Genomic DNA, 19320 nt, shown 5'->3' with positions numbered 1-19320 from the left:
GCGCCCGCGCCTGAGCCGCTGTGCCACCGCGCGACCTGGCCGGCATCCTTGGCAGCCATGGCTCCCGACGTCGCCTCGGCCAGTAAGTAGGCGCATGCATGTGCGTGGGGGCACATGCGTGTGGGCGCGCACACACACACGCACACCCCGACACACCATCCTGAGCCTCCACTGACGAAGAACGAAGGTTGAAGAGGCGCTGCAGCCGCGAGGATCCCTCGGGCGCCTCCTGGATTCTGCAGGAACTCGACCGCAGCAGCTGCCGTCTGCAGAGCCTGCTGCGAGCCCTGTGCACCCGGGACTTGAGCCTCTGTAATGAAGACTGCCTCTCGAGGAGGGCAGGGGAGACAGAGCCGGTCTGCACCGGGGACTGCGGGCCGAGCGGCTGATAGGCCTGGGGGGACACAACTTGCACACTGTCATCCGAACGCCTCTCGCTAAGCCGTCCGGCGCGGAGGGTCTGCGGCTGCCCTGCCGGCTTCCCGGGAGCCCCTGTCCGGGTCAGCCCCGGAGGCCTCGGCTTCCTCATTTGTTTGGGGCTTTTGTGCCGTGGCTCACAGTTGGCTAAGCACTCCTGCGCTGAATCGGGCCATTGTCTGCGCTCCCATTGCTTTCACGCTGCAAGTCTCGGCGCCCCCCCGCCCCGCCGCCCCCCGCCCGCCCCCTCCCCGCCTCCTCCTGGCCGGGGAGCCTGCTAACGTGCCTTTCCCCCCAGGAATCTGGAAGCTATAAGCCGGGCGGATTGCAAATGAAGTGTAATGCATTGTGGGACGTGTGTAAAATCGGAGCCTTCGCCGTGGGGGTGTGGGGGGGCGTGGGGAGGGCCGGACCCGCCGCTGGCGGTGTAGACGCCGACGAGGAGGGGCTGGGAAAATGTGCGCAGAGCCCTCCCGGGTCGTGCCCGCCGTAGCCGGATGAAGCTGCGCCCTGCGCCCCCGCGCTGAGGCCCCGAGGAGCGGGGCAGCAGGTAGCCAGCGCCACCATGAAGAAGACCCGGAGCACGACCTTGCGGCGAGCCTGGCCTAGCTCGGATTTCTCCGACCGGGCCTCGGACCGCATGAGGTCCCGCAGCGAGAAGGACTACCGCCTGCACAAGCGCTTCCCCGCGGCCTTCGCGCCCCAGGCTTCGCGGGGTTACATGACATCAGGTTGGTGAGCGGGTTTCTTGCCCGCGGGCCGGGGCGGCGGGGCGGTCTCGGGGCGGCGCGGCTGGGGTGCTTAGCTCGGAGGACCGGCTGTGATGGATGCGATAAGTTATGGATAAAGCGGAAAAAAAAAATTAGCTCACATCCACCATTTTGTACCTCCGCAAGATCCACAGCAGGCCCTCTCAATATGGGGTTGGAGAGCTACTAGTTAGGTAGAATACGGGAGGGGGGCCGAGCCGGGCGTTTTGGCTGCAAGGAGAGAAATGACTGCAAGCTCCGTGCAACAAGCAGCCTCCTTGAGCTTTGTGGAAAAGCCTGCGCCCAGTGTCGCCCGCAGTGCCAGGCTTGCTTGCTTCTGTATTGGGGCCAGTTATGTTAGTGGGTCCTTTTATTTTTTTCATAAAAGGGCACAGGTTGCATGCACGGTCGCGGATGGTTTGAGTCGGGGAGAGCTCTGCACACATCTCAGGCTCGTTTTATTTGCACGCAGAGAACTGTGTTGGAGCTCATTGAATGTATTCTGTCGGGTAATGGTGTGTATGTGCATTCGAATGCTCACATGATCGTGCGTGGCTTTAACATATGTTGCTTTGAATTAGGGTGTATGGGAAGAATTGAGGCTCTGTCATATATTTGCTTATCAAACAGGAAGGATCAACAACACGGTAAATGAAAGTGAGTGTTTCCAAAACCGTTTCACCTTAAATGCAGTGATGTAAGAGCATTGCTGAAGGAGACACTTTCCATTGAAAATACAAGGGGAACGGCTTTGGTTGTGATATGGGAACCCAGGGGTAAAATACTTGAGGAAATGCTGAAGGGGGACAATCCTGGAAACCTTATGTGTTTTCACCTTATCCATTGCTAACTACTTTTATGTAATCATGTGTAAGACATCAGTTTTTGTTTTTCATTCCGAGAGATTTAATTTTCTTTTAAACACAATGTAATGGAAGAACCGAGATTGTATTTTAAAACCACATGTTATATCAAATCATTCTGAGCTATGTCTTGACTGGGAAAAGATTGTGTTAAACTTGCATTTGGTGCTTTCAGTCTAGCTCTGCTATCTTTCTCCCAAAACTGCAACTCTTTTTAAACTGGGGCCAGTATCTCATGCTTTAAAAATGTCTTGTGACCACATTTCCATGAATATAAACCCTAAAGAAAGTAACCATTTTTTTTTTCTTGCAAAAGCTGGCCGCATAAGGATGTTTCACTCTCTTGGCAATATCTTGGTTTTCTCTTTCATGAAAAGCCAAATTTGTAAAGGAAGTGATAACTACAGTTTATACTTCAGTAATGTTAAGTCAGTCACTGCTGCGGCTGCTATAATCTTCAGACTTGAGACAGTAATTTTGAAATATACCTAATCCAAATCTAACCTCAAAACAGATACCTACATAAACCCATGTCTGCACTGTGTTCAGATAACCTTAGGTTTCATATGCGTAGGGTTTGAATGTCTTCAACCTATGCTAACAGTGCCCCCTCTTTTTTTTTTACCCCTCTTGTGGAACCAGCACTGATATGACACCAAGTATGAAGCTATCAGGAGGACAGTTTACCCTAATTTCTTCAGTAAATCTGCAACACTCTTTAATAATCTCAGGCATATTCCCATGGAGCCTATTTTTATGTGTCTTGTCATTGCTTCATTACGATAACATTTTCATTCATTGCAAAAGAATTTCTCTGCTATTGCCTTGGGGAAGAAGCTTTTTACTTGTATTGAATTCTATTTTATTTCATTCCTTGACTCCCAAATGGTACAGTGGTCTTAGGGTGATAAGGCAGGGTAAACTTTCAGCTTGGTAGTTCTGTGTATTTTCAATGTTAGGCTATTGCTGAGAAAAAGAAAATCAAAAGGATGGGGGTAGGGTGGGGAAAGATGAGCTGTGTCATTCATTCAACATTTTGTGGAGTGCCTGCCAAGAGCCAAGTGCCTTGCTGGGGTCTCCTGGGGATATAAATTGGATAGGATATGGTTTTTGCCCAGGGAAGGGGAGCAATTATTTCTTCTTCATCTTAGATGTTAACATATACATGTAATAAAAAAAAGTGTTGATGCTAATGGAAGAAAATAGTGAATATTAAGACAGACACCTATAATGACCCTTAGGAGAGTAGGTGGAGTCTTTTTCATATGCAGCTTTTGGTGGGAGGAGGTTATCAGTTTCCTTTCCAAATATGGCCACTTGCAAAATATGCCTGGCTAGGAATAGATGGTATATTGGAACACTTTGAGATCATTTAAATGAAGTTCCTTTTCTCTTTGGAATTGTAAAGGAAATCCACTTGTATCACAGTTAGTGACTCTATACAAATAGAACCCTTGTCACATGGAATGAAATAGACAATGAAACAGCTTAGAAACACATGAGTTTTTTCATATTTCTCTTTTCTGTTTGTCCTGTCCTTAAAGCCTGATAACTACTAGTATCATTATACTTCTTTTTCAGTAAAAAGGGCTTTTTTGTTGTTGTGGATAAATTACTTGGATTCAAAGGACATGATAAGATAAAGGAGATGTACTAAATATAAAACGACTTCAGCTAAGAGATTATTTTTAGAATCCTTCCAATAAATATTTCAAAAAACAATGGGGGAAATCCCCTTGAAAAAAAAATTTATAAAATGGCAGCTTATAGGAAATTTTTAGAAATAGATAGATAATGTTCCTTTCAGTCTACAGTGCCTATCACGTAATAGGTGCTTCAAACATAACCCCATTTATTAAGGCAGAATTGTAGGCTTTCCATAATAGCTTTCTAATGAGACAGCACATTTCAGTCTTTTCTCCACTACTAAGTAATTACTACTTTGAAATGTGATTTATAGCAATAGGCTTGACATTTAGTCTTGGTCTTTTCATATACCTTTAGGATAAACTACACTTAAGCTCAAGAGGTCAGAACAAGCACATATAAAACTAAAGAGATCTGGTGAAAGGACAGTTAGATAGAACCCTGAAACTTTAAATCTCAGAGACCATGCCTTATATGACTGCTTAATCTCTCAGCACAAGCTACTAAATCTAAAGTAATCCAAAGAATTCACAGGCCTCCTAGCAACCAATAAGTTCACAGGTCATGAGATGAGTTTTTTGACTATTAATTTCCCAATGGTAGTTTCAGGGCAGAAGATAGGGTTGGAGTGGGGTGGGGCAAATCTTGCCTTTTGCTCAAATCAATATAAATAACAAAATGTACATGGCATTATCTAAAGAAGAAAAGGGGTGAGATCAAATGGACGTAGGACAATTCTTCAGCATTTCCTAAAATTGAAAATTATGATATTAAAGCTCTTTTAGTTGTGCTAAATTAACTGGGCATAAAACTTCCTATAAAGAGGGAAATATCTGTGTAATGGTTATATATGTGAAAACATGCTCACGTACCTCTGCAAAATTATTTTCAAGGCCTGAAACCTTTGGTTGATGAAGCTGTTAGAGTTTTCTCTGTTAGAACTGTATAAACTCTGACCTCTTTACCCAGATGATGGTACTAACTTGTAATTTTCTTAAGTCTCCCTGTCCCAGTCTCAGGAATGGGTGCTTCTTTTTACTCCATGTATAATCCCACCAAATTTTGGGGCATTCTTATTGACCAGGAATGGAAGGGCAAAAAGCTTTGCTTATACATGAGGTACCTTTTAGTTTAGTATTTGTCATTTTAAAGAACCCCTTAAAAACATAAAGCAGACACTTTTTTCATGCTGTGGATTTAAAGAATTTGAAGCAAAAGATAAAACGAAAGCCCCAAAGTGACGTTTTAAGAATATTTTCATCAGTTTTTGTAGGCTAATTTAAAGTAATATAATCAGTGGGAGAAAATCACCCACTTTGATTAGTTTATTAGTTTTCATTTTATAGAAACTAATGCTGGGGCATTGTTGATTGTACATTCCAGGTCCTTATGTTCTGTTATTTTAAGACACGAGGGTCTTCTGGGAGTGGAAGAGGGACACTCGAGGTTCTAATCTGGGCCCGCCACTACCCAGCTGTGTCCCTGGCAGGTAACATGACCCCCTTCCCATCTGTAATGAGTCCTTGGGTTCCAAAGTCGGACACAGCAGTGACTCTGTAATGAGCAAGCACAGAATTTCTGAGCACTTACACATAAATTGTAACCAGAAAAGACAACCTTTGCCCCCCTTTTTTTTACTTATTAGAGTCCTGTGTACTTCCATATGTGCAAAGAGTAGTCATTTTGCAATGGGATTCTATTTCCTGGTGCTCCCAGACATTATGTTAAATGTCTGCATTTTAGGGCTTGCCCTGTAGAGCGGAGTGTTGTGGGGGTAGAGGTGGGATGCATGGAGGGTGGCAAGTTATAATCATATGCAAGTTTGAATAAGCAGCATCCTGTCACCTCCTTTTCCCTCTTTCCAGAGATCCATTTTCAGCCTAGCTGCTCCAACTGTGTTTTAATTTCAACCCATGTTGACTCCTTTCATCAGGCAAGTGGAAGTGGGGAATATTACACTTGGTGGTGAATGACTTTATTCTTTATTTCCCAGGAGAACATAAACGTGCCTACAAAAGGTCACCTCTCTTGGTATTTCACTCTTGTGAAAGTTTTTATTTGAAAAAAAAAAAGGAATATGAATATGTTGTATAAAGTAATAAAACCTTAATGTCCCAGAGCAATTCTGGGTTTAAATTTCTTATAGCCCCGAGACTTAGGACAATTCAAACAATGGTCTGTTCTTTAGTACGAGATTGCTTATGCAGAATGAGTATATAACCAAATAGCAAAATCCGGTTAGATCCTTGCTAGTGGGATAATATGCTCACTTTTGAATTTAGGACAGTATTTTGCAGACCAGTCACAGAGACTATGTGATAATTAATCTATAAATTATAAATTAGAGGGTCTTGTAGTTTGCAAGACTAGTCAATTCTAATTGAACCTTCGTCACAGTAACAGAAGGATGAAATGACATGGGTAATTTTTTAAGTGGATAATAAACTAGTAGTAAATCCCTTGACTATTTTTGTTTGTCATTGGAATACCCAACCAGTTGATCAGAAGATCTTATTGCTTTCTACCACCTAAATATTTCTAAAATCTGTGCCTTTCTCTTCATCCCTGTAGTTTAATCTTTTTTGTTCTGTTACAGTATCTTCCAAATTGACCTCTGTTCCAATCTGATCCATTCTCCAACCGGCCCCAGTTTTATGCACCACCCCCCAGCAAAAAAAAAGGCTTCCCTTTTAAAAGCTTTTCATGCTTGCTGATGAAGTCCGAGGCCAAGGTTCTAAATGCCTCAACCTACCCTACTTTGTCCACCTCTGCGTCTGTTCCTCCCCTACCATTCTGTGCTCTAGTCTCTGAGAATCCTTTACCTTCAGCAATATCTCATTGTTGTTTTGTGCTTTTGTAACTTACCTCTTAGAATGTGCTCGCCCTTGGTAGAGGTCAGATGGAATCCTGTTTAATCTTCCAGAATGAGCACATATGCCCCCTTCTCTTTCATTCATCTTCCACATCCTTTCTAGAGTAAATCGCTCCCATGACATTTATTTTGTACTTGTGTCACAGTGACACAATCACAGTGTTGTGTACCATGTGCTTATATGTGTGTCTCCTGTACTTGATGACAGTTACCTGTTTTATTCACTTCTGTGTTTTGCCAGCAGCCGTTGAGCTTTGCCACATACCAGGCATTCAGTAAATGCTTTTTGGATGAATGACTGAAACATGGCTTTTGAAAATGTGGAGTGAAAATGTATCTGAACTCCTAATGTGAGTTGTCATCCTTTTTTAACTATGGAAGTTATAAAAAAAAAAAGTTACATTTGATTTTATCTGTCAGAGGTTCTACTTTTGTGATTGGTGGGCAGCAAGAACTGGCCGTGAGTAAATAATAGGATATAATCAAGAGTCAAGTGGGGTGGGTGGTATAAGTAGAATAGGGGTTCAGAGGAGAGAAGGATTATAGACTAGGAAAAGCTGCCTGGAGGGAAGACTTGCTTGGCTCTTGAAACACTAGGTAGGATTTGAAGAATCAGAGAAGGAGAAGGATTGTGGAAAGGTTATGGAAACAGCAGGAACCAAGACATGGAGCTGTAAAGGAAACTGTGTTTGTGAAATTTATCATGCTGTAACTTTGGATTATAATTAGAGATAGCATGTAGCTAGTCCGGTGGGATCTTGATATTTAAGTGAAATGAAGAGTTTATGTTGTAGGTAGTAGATCTGTGAGTTTGGGAAGGAAATGATGAGTTGAACATTTTAGGAAATAGCTTGCAGGATAGAAAGAAGAGCTGAGGGTCTAGAAGCTGGGCAATTAGCTGGAATGGTTGAGAGGCCTGAGGTGGAAATCCTGTGGTAAAATGATGTGTCACCACAGACCAGGAGTTCCCAACACTGCAAGGCATCACACACTACCCTTAAGATTTCTTTTCCATGTCCACAGACTATCTGTACTGTTATTTACTTAATAGTTTCCTTTAATTGACCCACTTTTTAATTTAAATGGACTAAAAAGAAAACTTTATATTATTTGTGAAATCATGGGTTTCATTTGATAATTATACTTTTGTAATTTCCATTAATATTAGTATATAACTAGTCAGTTAAAAAAATCAATTGGGTTCCACCTAAAATGAACTCAGATGCCCGAGTGGTATACAGTGAGAAACTGTAATAGGCCAAGGAAGGAAGGATGGGACTGTAGAAGAAAGGGAGAATCTGGGAGAAGAAAGGGATTGGCTGTTCCTTATAACTAACTGAATTGAACGGGTGAGAGAAAATAAAAGGTAAATCAGGGATTTTTGTTGGAAGAAAGTAAAACATGATCAGGAAGCTGGGAAAAGCAGGATGAATGATGAGTTCCATTTTGAACATAGCCTGTTGGCTGTCCAAGTAGGGATATCTTTTAGGCAATTAGAAATATGGAACTGGCATGCAGTGAAAAGTAAAGGGTATAGTTAACCTTCATAGCATGGAGGTCATCTTCATAGCATGTTTGCTGAGAACAAGAGAACGGATTAGCTTGCTGTACTTGAAGTTCTTCTTCTTAGAAGGTAGCAGATGATTTGGTTATTTTTATTTCCAGCAGATGGAGGGTCAGTTGGATCCATTAACTTTGATTCTTACTAGGGTTTCTGAAAGTGTGGAGAAGAGTGGTTAGGATTGCTAGGAGATTGTCTGCTCTCCTGTTCCTAAAAGTAAAGCGGCTCTTAATTCTTGAATTTGTTTTATTAGAGTTTGCGTTTATTCAGAAGCTATTGCCCTGTTTAGGAAAGGGATATGCTTTAGATATCGACAGACAGGTTTGAAAAGAGAACGATACAAGTAGCAGCACAGAAGACTAGACCAGCTATGTAAATAATGTATATTTCAAACATCTGTCATATACTTATTCCGTTGAAAAATTATGGCTTAGATAACTCATACACACAGTTAACGTCTCCATTTATCTTTCTGTGTTAATCTATGATGGCCCCTCCAGGCCAAGTTTTTCTCTTTTTGAAGATAAAAGGGAGATATTTGGCAGATGTCTGTGGGCAGTAGTCTAACAGGACTCATGCCAGCCCCCATCCTTCTGATGGCCAGAGTTTTGCAGGGAAGAACCTTCTTGCTTTGCAATTAGCATCCCCATCCCACCCCCACTTCAGATTCCTGTCTGGTTGGCTCCCCTTGGAGAATGAGGAGACCTTTCAATGCTTTCAGCATAGCCAACTTTTGCTTTGAAATCATTTCATTTTTAGATAAAATGAAGACCCCCTTAGTGATTGAGTTGCACTGGATATTTGCCATTTTTATTTTTGGCTTCCTGTGTCTCTGTAATTGTCTACCCATGAACCCTGGTAGGAGGCAGAGTCTGCATTTCTCCCTGCAGAGGCTGGAATTGCCTTCCCTGCCTTCCTTATACCTAGAGCGGCCTGGCTGTCACCGGTCACATGCTCCCTCCCAGACTTTGAGTCCTGCACCATTAGAGCAGGAGAGTGGGGGCTGTCAGGCCTGCTCCCTGGGTGGGGGGCGGGGGGGGTAGTGGTGTTGCATCCGGACAGCGCTCCTGGGGCTCCCGACTCTGCCAGGGCGTGGTGCCCATTGTGACCTCCCTATGGGCTCTGGCAGAGTCCAACACCTGGATCTCCAGCCCTCCCTGAAATCCAAGAAGTGTCCTAATATATTTCAGTAAATTCCTTTTCTGAGAGGTTGTGTAGTATAGAGATTTAGTGCAGCAACACCTGCCAAGTTGGCTGGCTCCATAAACCAGACCTGCCATCCCTAGTTGCAATGTCTTGGATAAAGTACCTACTTTCTCAGGGCCTCAGCTTCCTCATCTGCAAAATGAGATCCGTAACTGTACTTTTTGGTGTGTTGTGTCAATTAATTTGCATGCAGCATTTAGAATGGAGGCTGGCACATAAGAAGCATTGTATCAGTGATGCCTGTCATTGCTGTTATTTAAAAAGCCAGGGTTGTCTTCTATTGCATGAAGCTAAGAATTCTAGCGGATATATATGGAATCTCAGCAGTATCTCAATCAGTTGTCCTCTCAAAGTATGATATAAAGAGTAAATTGCATATAAGCTAGGCAAAGGAATACTAAGTCATGTTACCTTCCCTTTGTTACAAGTTTTCAGAGCCCATATCTCCCTCTCTCCCTCTACTTTGCAGCTAGCTACCGACTAGTGTTTAAAACTCAGCTCAAGTATCAGTTCCTAGAAGAATCCTTCTTGCCGCCCCCCTTCTCTGCCCTCCCCCAGACCTGGGCAAATGTCTGAAATAATTTATACATCTGTCACTATTTTCTTGCCTGATCTTCCTTCTAGATTGAGGACAATGGGTCATGTCTTGATTTTGTATTCTCAGCGTCTAGTAAAATGCCAGGTATATGGTAGGTGCTCAGTCAATGTTCAGCTGTGTAGACGTGGGGGTCACATTGTCTTGCTAATATTCCTAAGGGTTTTAGCGACCCCCCTGACGTTGGTGTTTTCACTTTCTTAACCATATTGAGAGCTGGTGCCCTGGGAGCTGATGACAGAAGCCTGTAGAAAATTTGTGAAACATCAGTAAATTTGACACCCTCTCACCTTTGGCTGGGCATCAGGGGCAAGCTGGTTTTACCTGGGGCAGTTTCGCTATGCAGCAGGCTATACATATGTAGGCTTCTGTCTTAAGATTTTTTTAAATTCCAGCTTGGATCGCTGGTGAAATTATAAAACAATATAGCTTTTCTGAATCTGCCAAACTTCCAGGGTAAGGAGCCTCTTTAGATTAGTTGCTGGAGCTTGTTATTATAGTGAAGCTTCTTCTTCACCCAGTGAACTCATTTGAATTTTCATTTTGACTGTTTTTAAAGTAACTGGAAGAAGTATATGGACATTTTCTCCCCCCACTTGCTAACTGGATAGTTACAAACCGTAGGCAGTGGACAAGCCTTTGATAAACATTTAAAACATCCTGTAAAAAGCCCTGGGTAGCCAAGGAGTGAAGTAGAATGAGGCTGGTCACAGTGTAGATGGGTTTTTCCACATTTCCTATTGCAGCTTCTGCTTATGTTCAGATAGCATCTTTCTATAGCAGAAAAGGGTTGTGACATAGGGCTTTGAAATGAGTCATCTTCAGTCGGTGTCCTGGCACTTGCTTTCTGGCAGTATAATCTTGAGAATTTACAGGATGAGTCTATTCTGTGTTCTCACTTTGTAAAATGAGGATAGGCTAGTATCTATCTACCTTATAGTTGTTATGCAGATTCGATATGCAAATTTTATGCAAAATAATTAGCTCAGTGCTTGGCATGCCGTAGGCACTTAAAACATTTTTTTTTAACATTATATTATGTTCTCTGGGGCATAATTCTGCAGGATTGACTGGGTTCCTAAGTATCTTTGCAGCTGAAGATACTGACGAACGGCGGTACCAGGCAACTTGCTCAGGGTCAGATAGAGTTAAAAACAGCTTTAAATCTAATTCTTAACCTAATACGTGGTGCTCATTTAATCAGAAATCAGATATTCCATTTCTTATTGATTTTGGTATGTGATCTTCTAAGAAAATCCTCAGAATTATTCATTTATCTAAATGGGCTCTCTTGTCCTTGATTCTCTAACTTAGTAAAAACGGTAGAGAATTGTTGTGTCTTCATTATCCCTGTGAAATATAAGTCTAAGAGAGCTGGCCTTTACTAAAATCAGGGGAAATGTGTCCTGTCTAATCAGACATAATTTAATCTGAGATACTTATTTTGAATTTCACTGGAAGATAAAGAAAAAAGACTGTCCCAATCTGTGGGCTCAGCTGTGTGCTTGTATGTGTGTGTGTGCACACAATAAGATCGCATAACACAGGACCCCAACATGAGAAGGGAAGGCTGTGAGACTAAGCTGCATCTCTCAAAGCTGATTTTGAAATTGAAGCCCAATGGCTTTTCTCCTCCAAACTAAGTACCTTTTTTTTCCCTCCTTTGGCCAGTTTAAAGGCTAGTGATGGTTCTAGATGGTTCTAGAGGGGCCTCGGGTCAAGAATGGGCTCTCGAGCTGTGTAGGAGATACAGGGTGTGGGCTACAGTTTAGGGTTCAGTCTTCACACGTGGTGATATTTCAGCATCTTTTCTGAGAGCAGATGGTTTAGCAGCAGGACGTGGGGCTGTGGTGTGACAGTCTGAGCTGGAAAGAAGGGCTTTTTCCCTCCACAGCTTTCAGAGCTGCTGCCAGCTCCTCTTCACCTCTACTTTCTAGGCTGGCATGCGAACCACAACGAAGCAGTCTAATCACTCAAAACTTCCTCATCCATGCCCACCCCTGGGTGTCCATTTTACTTATTCATTTCCCAACACCGCCCCCCCCCCCCCCAATCCTTCCTTCCTCAAAGTCAAGAGAAAAATATCTAAGGAGAAACTTGAAGGGTGTTAATTAAGTGGCTTGTTTTATAAGTTAATGGCCAACTAATTGAACTTCCAAAGCCTCCTCTAATTAAGACTCCCCATATCCTGACTCCTGTCTGAAAAAGCTTCATTTCTGGAGCATGCAGCCTTGTTCTTCCATATGTATACCCTGCTTGATGTGAGGGATTTAAACCTGGAGAGAAGTGGAAAGAACATTTGCTTGGGAGGCCAAGGCTTAGCATGTACTAACAGAACATCCCGACCTTAAGAGCCCGAAGTGGAGGTTTCCACTGTCCAGTACAGCCTTACGTGCACACTTGCTTTCTCTCCTGTCATGCACTGCAGAGAGGCATTAAGGTGGGATAAATCCTGTAGGCGCATCATGGCTCTAGTTAATGGTCACGCAGGGTACACAGGTCCCTGGAAGGTTTCTTTTGAATTGGATGGTGGGACATGTGCAGAGGCTTCTTCTCTCAGCCTGGGTGGGGACAGGCTTCCTAACAGGGTAAAGGAGTGCCTGCATGGTCCTGAGATTCAGATATGAAGAAGGACCCTCTCTATCTCTCGTCCTTCTCCCCCAAGAAAGGGAGGCAGTGTTCACTGAGCAAGCACTACCAGAGCACTGCCTCCTGTACTCCTCGGAATGATCCTGTGGGGCAGCTGCTATTTAGGATTTAAAGCTGCACAAATGACAAAACTGAGCTTTTATGCACACACACACAGACATGCTCACAGGCGCTTTTAATTACGTAAGTATTCAACTGTCCATCTGTATTTTAAATGCTAGTAAAGTGAATTTCTTATTTTTAAGAAAAACTTGGAATATTTTCTTTTGCTACTCCAGTGGTTCATCCTGCACTTGCCCTACAGTGCAGGGACCCCCACTTGAGAGGCCTGTTTTGTAGTGAGAGAACAGAATTTTAGAGCTCCTGGCATATTCCGATGAGTCTCTCCCTAAATATCTGTGTATGCTATTTGAAAATAATATCAAGTCTGCCAACTGAAGAATCACCCTGTCCATGCCCAAAGGAACCACAGACCTTCTTAATATCTGGCAGGGGAGTTGGAAGGCGAGGGCTGTTGATATATTTCCCAGCAGCTGTTTCTCACCCTAGCTAGTCTTAGCACCTCTGAGAGGGTTTCTTTGTCCGGTTTCGGTATCTCTTCAATTGTCATTGTCATGAGCTCCCTGTCATGCAGTGACCATCCCAGGTGTGTGTCAGAGATGAAATAGAGAGTCATCTATTTCATCCTGGGTCTTAATTCTTTGGGCCAAAGATACCTGGCTACAGAATTTGAAACTTTGAAGGGAAACAAGCCTCAAATACAAACCTAATTCCATTCATTTGCAAATAATTTTCTTCCACATCCTTTACTTTTTCGGTGATGAAAAATTGCTGAAGAAACATCAGGTTTAGGTGAAAATGAATTTTTGGTATCTGTTGTGAAATTTTAGACTGAACAGTATTCCATAGGCCAGATTCCTATGGGAATTCCTATAATTTATAATATGAGCATCCTTGGCCCCAAAATGTAAAATTACACTAGCAGGGGGCAAACAAGAAGGAGTTGTTTGGCTCTGCAAGGTGCAAGATAGAATTAAGTCCAGAGTGTTCAGGAATCTAACCAACTAGGAATTTTGGTGACTATGATAAAACAAAAAGTCTGGATGGTTAAAATTGGATAAATGAGCTATATCTTGATCAGAACTGTTTAAGTGGTTTGGAATACATCAGATGTGTGTTATAGAATTTTCAGTTTGTGGGAAAAAGAAGAGAGTGCTGTGTCTCCCCATGGGGGGGTGTTCACTCTGAGAAATTCCTTTACCCTGCTCTTTAGTGGCCAAGGATGCAAATCCCCCGTGGCAACCCAGTAAATGTGATTATGAAAGCATGAGCTTCATTTAGTGCTCGTGCTAATAGGAGAATTTGCAGAATCTAGCACCCATGTAATCTTGGGTTGATCATTTAAAGTAATAAAATAAAGCAAACTCCTGTTCTTCAGTACTTTTAAGAACAGTCTCCTTTTATGGCGAATTAGCTTAACACTTAAATTCTCTCCATACTAGACTGAAAAATACTGAAGAAATGTAACGCAAAGTTGTTAGCTCTTAAAAATGTGATGAAAAGTTTCTCTATATTCTTAGCCATAGAGAGAGACACCAAAACATGCAAACGTGAAAGGTCAGATTCACTTGTATTCAATTCTCAAGTATGTGAACTTCTTACTATTTGCATATCTATTGTTTTAACTTCTGATTGCTTTACCATTTCTAATGATTTGATGAGTGAGAATTGATTTGTAGACTACTTTTTTTCACAGAGAAATGGTTTAACAATATGCAGTAAATTAAATTTACAGAAATTACATTCATCCAAGCTAAAAGACTTTCCACAAATTGACTTAGACCTGATGCTTTGAGAAGAATAATTCACTTCGAGGTTGAATTGTTTGTTTCTTAGGTGCAAATATGTTAAACTCTTGAGCCCTATTCTTAGTCATATATTTTAGGAATGTAGATAGTCATAACTAAGTTCTGAATGTTCGTTCTTCTCTGGGAAGCTAGAAGGAAATTTGAATTATCTCCGAATGGTCGTTTCTCGCACAGATAAACATGATACATATCAGTGGCTTTCTTTTTTGGAACACCACATTGCCTGTTAATAACCACAGTGGAAGGTAGAGGTTGAACTGATACAACAAAAGGGGTGCTAGTTTCTTGTGCTTTTACTTGAACGGTATTTAGAAAAATTGTTTTCCTGAATGAAAGAAATATTTAAATATGGCTGAAGTCAGCTTCCAATGATTACTTCCAATTTTATCCCTTTTTACAGTGTCTGCTATGGGCCGGTGCTCTGGGATGTAAAGATGTGAGCTCTGACTCTCAAGTTACCTAAAATATAATGGACAGCACAGAATGTCCTTGGCAGTGAGCTCCACGCAAGCAAAATGTTAGAATAGAATTGTGAAAGCCGAAAGCCGTTTACCAATGGGTAATTGAGAGGTGCAGCATGAAATTGTCACGTGACATCTGGCAGCCTCAGCCTTGAGTTGTTATTGTCTTTGAATTCTAGATGTAGTCACCAGGAAGCACCCAAGATAGGACTGCTGTGTGGAGGCTGTGATTCTTAGCCACCATCTGTGGACCAGTGTTGAGTTGGTTCCTTCTGCAGAATTATCCAGGGAGCTTGTTAAGCAGACACACATCTTGGCGTCATTCCCCAAGTATTCAGATTTGTAGGTTTGGGATGAGGCCCAGAACTTTGTGTTTTTAAAAGCTCCCCAGGTGATTCTGATGTACAACCGGGTTTGATAGCTACTGAATTTGAATTACTTGCCTAGGACAATGAGCCTCTCAGTTCATTCATTCATTTACTCACTTCTCACATATTCAACAAGTCAGTATCAAGTGCTGGTCTGAGGGCCTCCACATCGAGCTGGCTTTAGGGGGTTAAGAGCAATTCTGGCCTTCAAGAATCCCACAGTTCACTTGGAGATAAACAAGGAATCAATCGCTGGGCTGCATAATGAGAGTTCTAATGGAACCAGGGCTCAGGGACGCCACATGTCAGGGGCTGATGAGATGGAGAAATGGCTTCACGGGAGGTGTAGTGAGTCCCGAGTGGGCCCTGAAAGGCTGAGTGAGAGTCAGCTGGGCAGGAAAAAACCTGGAAGTCAAGAAGACTGAGACCGAGGAGAGAAAGGTTCTCAGGCTCCTGTAGGAGGTTCCTTATGGAGGCTAGATGGGGGTGGTAATCGAGGAAGACAAAAGGAACTAGAGGCCAAGATCTTAAAGAACCTTTAATATCAAGCTGAGGACTTGCAATTTTATTTTGAGCATAATGAGGGTTCATAGAAGAATTTTAAGCAGGGGTATGATGTGCTGAGATGTGCGTTATAGAGAGTTCATCCTGGCGTGGGATGGAAAATGGGTTGGGGGGCCTAGAGAAAGAAATTGATAGGACAGTAGATGTAGGCTTGTAGGCCAGCATGTTGAAGAGTTTCAAGCCCAGGGGAGTCTCTGTCCTCCTCGAAGCAAGAAGTAGGCCTCTCATTGGGGCCATCTGAGATGAGAGGCCCAATAGGTGATGGGCAAGGTAGTGATGAGTCAAAGTAGCTGTGTTGGTGCCAGAAGAGGATGTGTAGAGGGGTTTGTGAGCAGCTTGGAGAGCCTGGCTAAGGCTGGATATACCATGAATTTGTGGTGGCATCTAATTTGTATGACACATTTTCATAAAGAGTGATGTATAATCTGAGCGCAAAAGTGGAAAAACCAGACATTCGGATTTCCCTAGGATTGGTGCTTTGCCAAGCAGAAGGCTCAGGAGTAACAAGGAAGTGGTGTTTCCTTTTCGTTACCTGTGTGGTGACCTTGGAATGAAGATGGAACTGACAGGATGTCCCGTTTGGGAGTTTGATGGAAGTGCAGGTGTGGTTTAGGAGAGGGGATGGCCGAGTATTGGAGGCAGTTCCTTCATTCTGCTTGATCTTCCATAATTCTTCGACTATGGTATTCTAAATACTCAAAAAGTGAATCTAAATTAGAAAGAAATACAGTAGGCAAAATTTGGATCTCACTCTTAAAATAAATAAAAAACCTTATTTTTAAAGTTGTTTTAAGAGTAATTCATATCTGAGTATGTTGTCATTAAGAATGATTTTCTATGGTCCATCAGGGCTTTCCTCCTCTAGTCAAGAATAATTGATCATCTAATTAAGCCTTCGTCAGATGTGGCTTGCTATGAACATGTTCCACTAGACAATGTAATAAATACAGCTAGGCCTGGAATTGCATTAATTTGGGATAATTGGGAGGAAGATCCGTCTAAATAAGTGAAAGATTTAAATTTTATACAAAGTTTAATGAAATGCAGTCTTATTACTTTCATGTCCTTAGGCTATCAAATGAATGGATAAATTATTTATAATTAGCATATCAGTTGCCATATAAGAGACCGCTTCTTTAGTACTTGAAAACAGGTCATTTTTTTTCCTTCTTTGATCACGGATATGCCCCCCCATCTCATTTACACACTCATTTGTACTAACTAAGGACCACCTTCAGCCCCCACTGTTCTATAATCCGAAACTCCAAATTAGTATAGTTCAAAGAATTCAAATTAAATTTTGGTGCATGGGGACAACAAGGTAATTCTGCATCCTCACAGATATCTTGGAGCCAATTTTTTTTCCTTTTGAAAAGACATGTATGTATTTTCCACCATCTGTATGAAAATCGATGTGTTTTTTGAATTTCAAGAGGAAATAAACGAATAAAATATTTAAAATTAAAAATAAAAAGTCAGGATAAACCATTCAAGATAAATAGCAAATTAATAACAAAGGGAATAAATATATGTAAGATCTAAGACAAATAAATATTCAAATTGATAAATGAATACACAAGAAGAAATAAATAATAAACCTATTGTTTTCCCCAAAGAATGTCTCGGAATTCATGATAATAATATCCTCCATTTATTGAGGACCCTCTTTGGTGCCGATTATGTTCTTTTATGTCATACAACGGCCAATCCTGTGAGGTTGGTGCTAGTGTTATGTCAGTTTACCTGTCAGGAATCCGAGGTTGAACCTTACGTAGCTAATAAATGGCAAAGCTAGGATTCGAATCCAGATCTCAGAATGCAGTATACTTAAAATGAACCTTTAGTACTTCATCCCCTGGCTTAGAATTAGAATAAAACAAATGGTGTTTTTAACCCAATCTGAACGAAAATTAGGAGGTGGAAAATAGGAAACGAGTAAAGCATCAACCTAATACTAACAGAAAGGGGAAAAAAAGTTATGTTAAATATAAAAATAACAGAGCGCACTGGGAGGATTAAAACAACACGTAAGTGAGAATATTATTCACTGACCCCAATTTTGCTTTTCTAGCTATTTATCGATTCTTTGCTTATAGGTATTTGGTTTTCTGAAACAGGAGTCAACTGGACACTGGCTGACGGCCTGCGTTTGGGAGCGGGGTCCCTGAGTTTGAATCCAGGGTCTGCACAGATCTAGCTGTGTAACCTGGTGCAAGAGCCTCACCTCTTTGCATCCCATGTGTAAAATTCTGGGATTGTTTTGAGGCTTCAATGAGATAATAAATATGAAACGCCAAGAATAGTGCTTGGCACATGATTAGCGCTCAGTAAAAGGTAACCGTTATTCTTATTAATTAATAGGCTCATGGTTTGAGTATAGCCATAAGCAGTGTTGGATCTCTAAGAAGAGATCATTTATTTCTTAGAACTTCTTTTTTAAGAGGGTAGAAAAGGCTTAACTGCTAGTGATTCTAATGCCCTGACCTATAGGAGCAGTTTTAATAGTGTGTTTAAAATAGACTGGCTTTGCAGGATAGATGCGGTACTTTTTCGGTGCATGTGTTACTGATCTGGAAGTAGCAATTAGGGCTTAATAGTCGTGAGGTTGCCAACTGATGCTTTTTGATAGGAGGTAGGAGTGTGCGCGTGTGCTGGTGTGACGTCCTAATTACTGCCTTGTTTTGCCCTTTCTGGGGCTCTGCATCTGTGTGGCGCCATCACTCTGCTCCTTCTTCTTCCTCGGGAGATACTCACCTTTCCTGTTTGCAGGTAAGTGGGCAAACCCCTTAGCAGGGCACAGTTTTCCTGCCAAGTTGCCCAGAAGCAAACTTGGCTCTGCTGCCCAACTTGCTGCTGCTGATTGCTTGCAGGGGCCAGCAAAGGGCGAGGTTGGCTGTCACGGACACAACGGAAAGGACAAAAGTCCAGGTCTGTTCCCTGCTGAATTGAGGCGCAAAGGAGCTGCCGTGTGTTCTGTTGGTGATTCCGTATGCATTGTCTGCTTATCAACTCTGTGGCAGCTTCTTTCCGTGAGGTTAGTTTTCAGTTCAGGCCATCTGTCTTACGTGCATTTATTTCTTTTACATCCATTAGGAAGGGGAGCAGCTCTAATGATGGGATATTTTTTGTATGGGCTGTTGCCCTCTGTTCCTCTCTGCATCTTCCCAGCGTTTTCCCCTATTAATACTGCCCCCCTCACCCCGTTGCAGACTTTCTGTACAGAAGATGAGCTCTTGGGATTAAAAATGAAAACAAAACCAGAAAACAATCAAAAGTCTACTTCAGTGCCTTAAGGAGTTTGGATTTTGCCCCCTTGAAGTTCTTGAAGAATTTTTTATTTCAATTGAGAATATTATAGAGAGACTAAAGGAGGAGAGTGTTGGTGTTCGAGGATTTATTGTTGATTTTGATCACTAATAGGTTATTTGGAGGTCTAGGACGAAACTTGTGATTTTGCTGAGACAAATTTCAAGCCTATCCAGCACGGACGTGAGGCTGGG

The 19320-nt window shown here is 42.2% G+C and overlaps 1 protein-coding gene across 3 annotated transcripts in view; it reads left to right on the top strand.

The window, feature by feature from the left end:
- The window catches only part of STOX2 (storkhead box 2), a 222435-nt gene that overhangs the window by 124353 nt on the left and 78762 nt on the right, over positions 1-19320 (top strand). The window contains exon 1 of one of the 3 annotated variants that reach the window (XM_077144185.1): positions 675-1148. The exons of the other annotated variants lie outside the window; for them this stretch is intronic. Within the exon in view, the coding sequence (XP_077000300.1) occupies positions 983-1148 (166 nt within the window). The 5' untranslated portion in view covers positions 675-982. Of the gene's footprint in view, positions 1-674; positions 1149-19320 lie in introns of those variants that run through there. 3 annotated transcript variants of the gene reach the window in all.

Source organism: Tamandua tetradactyla, chromosome 26 (assembly GCF_023851605.1).
Source record: "Tamandua tetradactyla isolate mTamTet1 chromosome 26, mTamTet1.pri, whole genome shotgun sequence".
Lineage (NCBI taxonomy): Eukaryota > Metazoa > Chordata > Mammalia > Pilosa > Myrmecophagidae > Tamandua > Tamandua tetradactyla.
The sequence above is the reverse complement of the archived record's forward strand: the minus strand, read 5'-3'. Positions and strand labels throughout refer to the sequence as shown.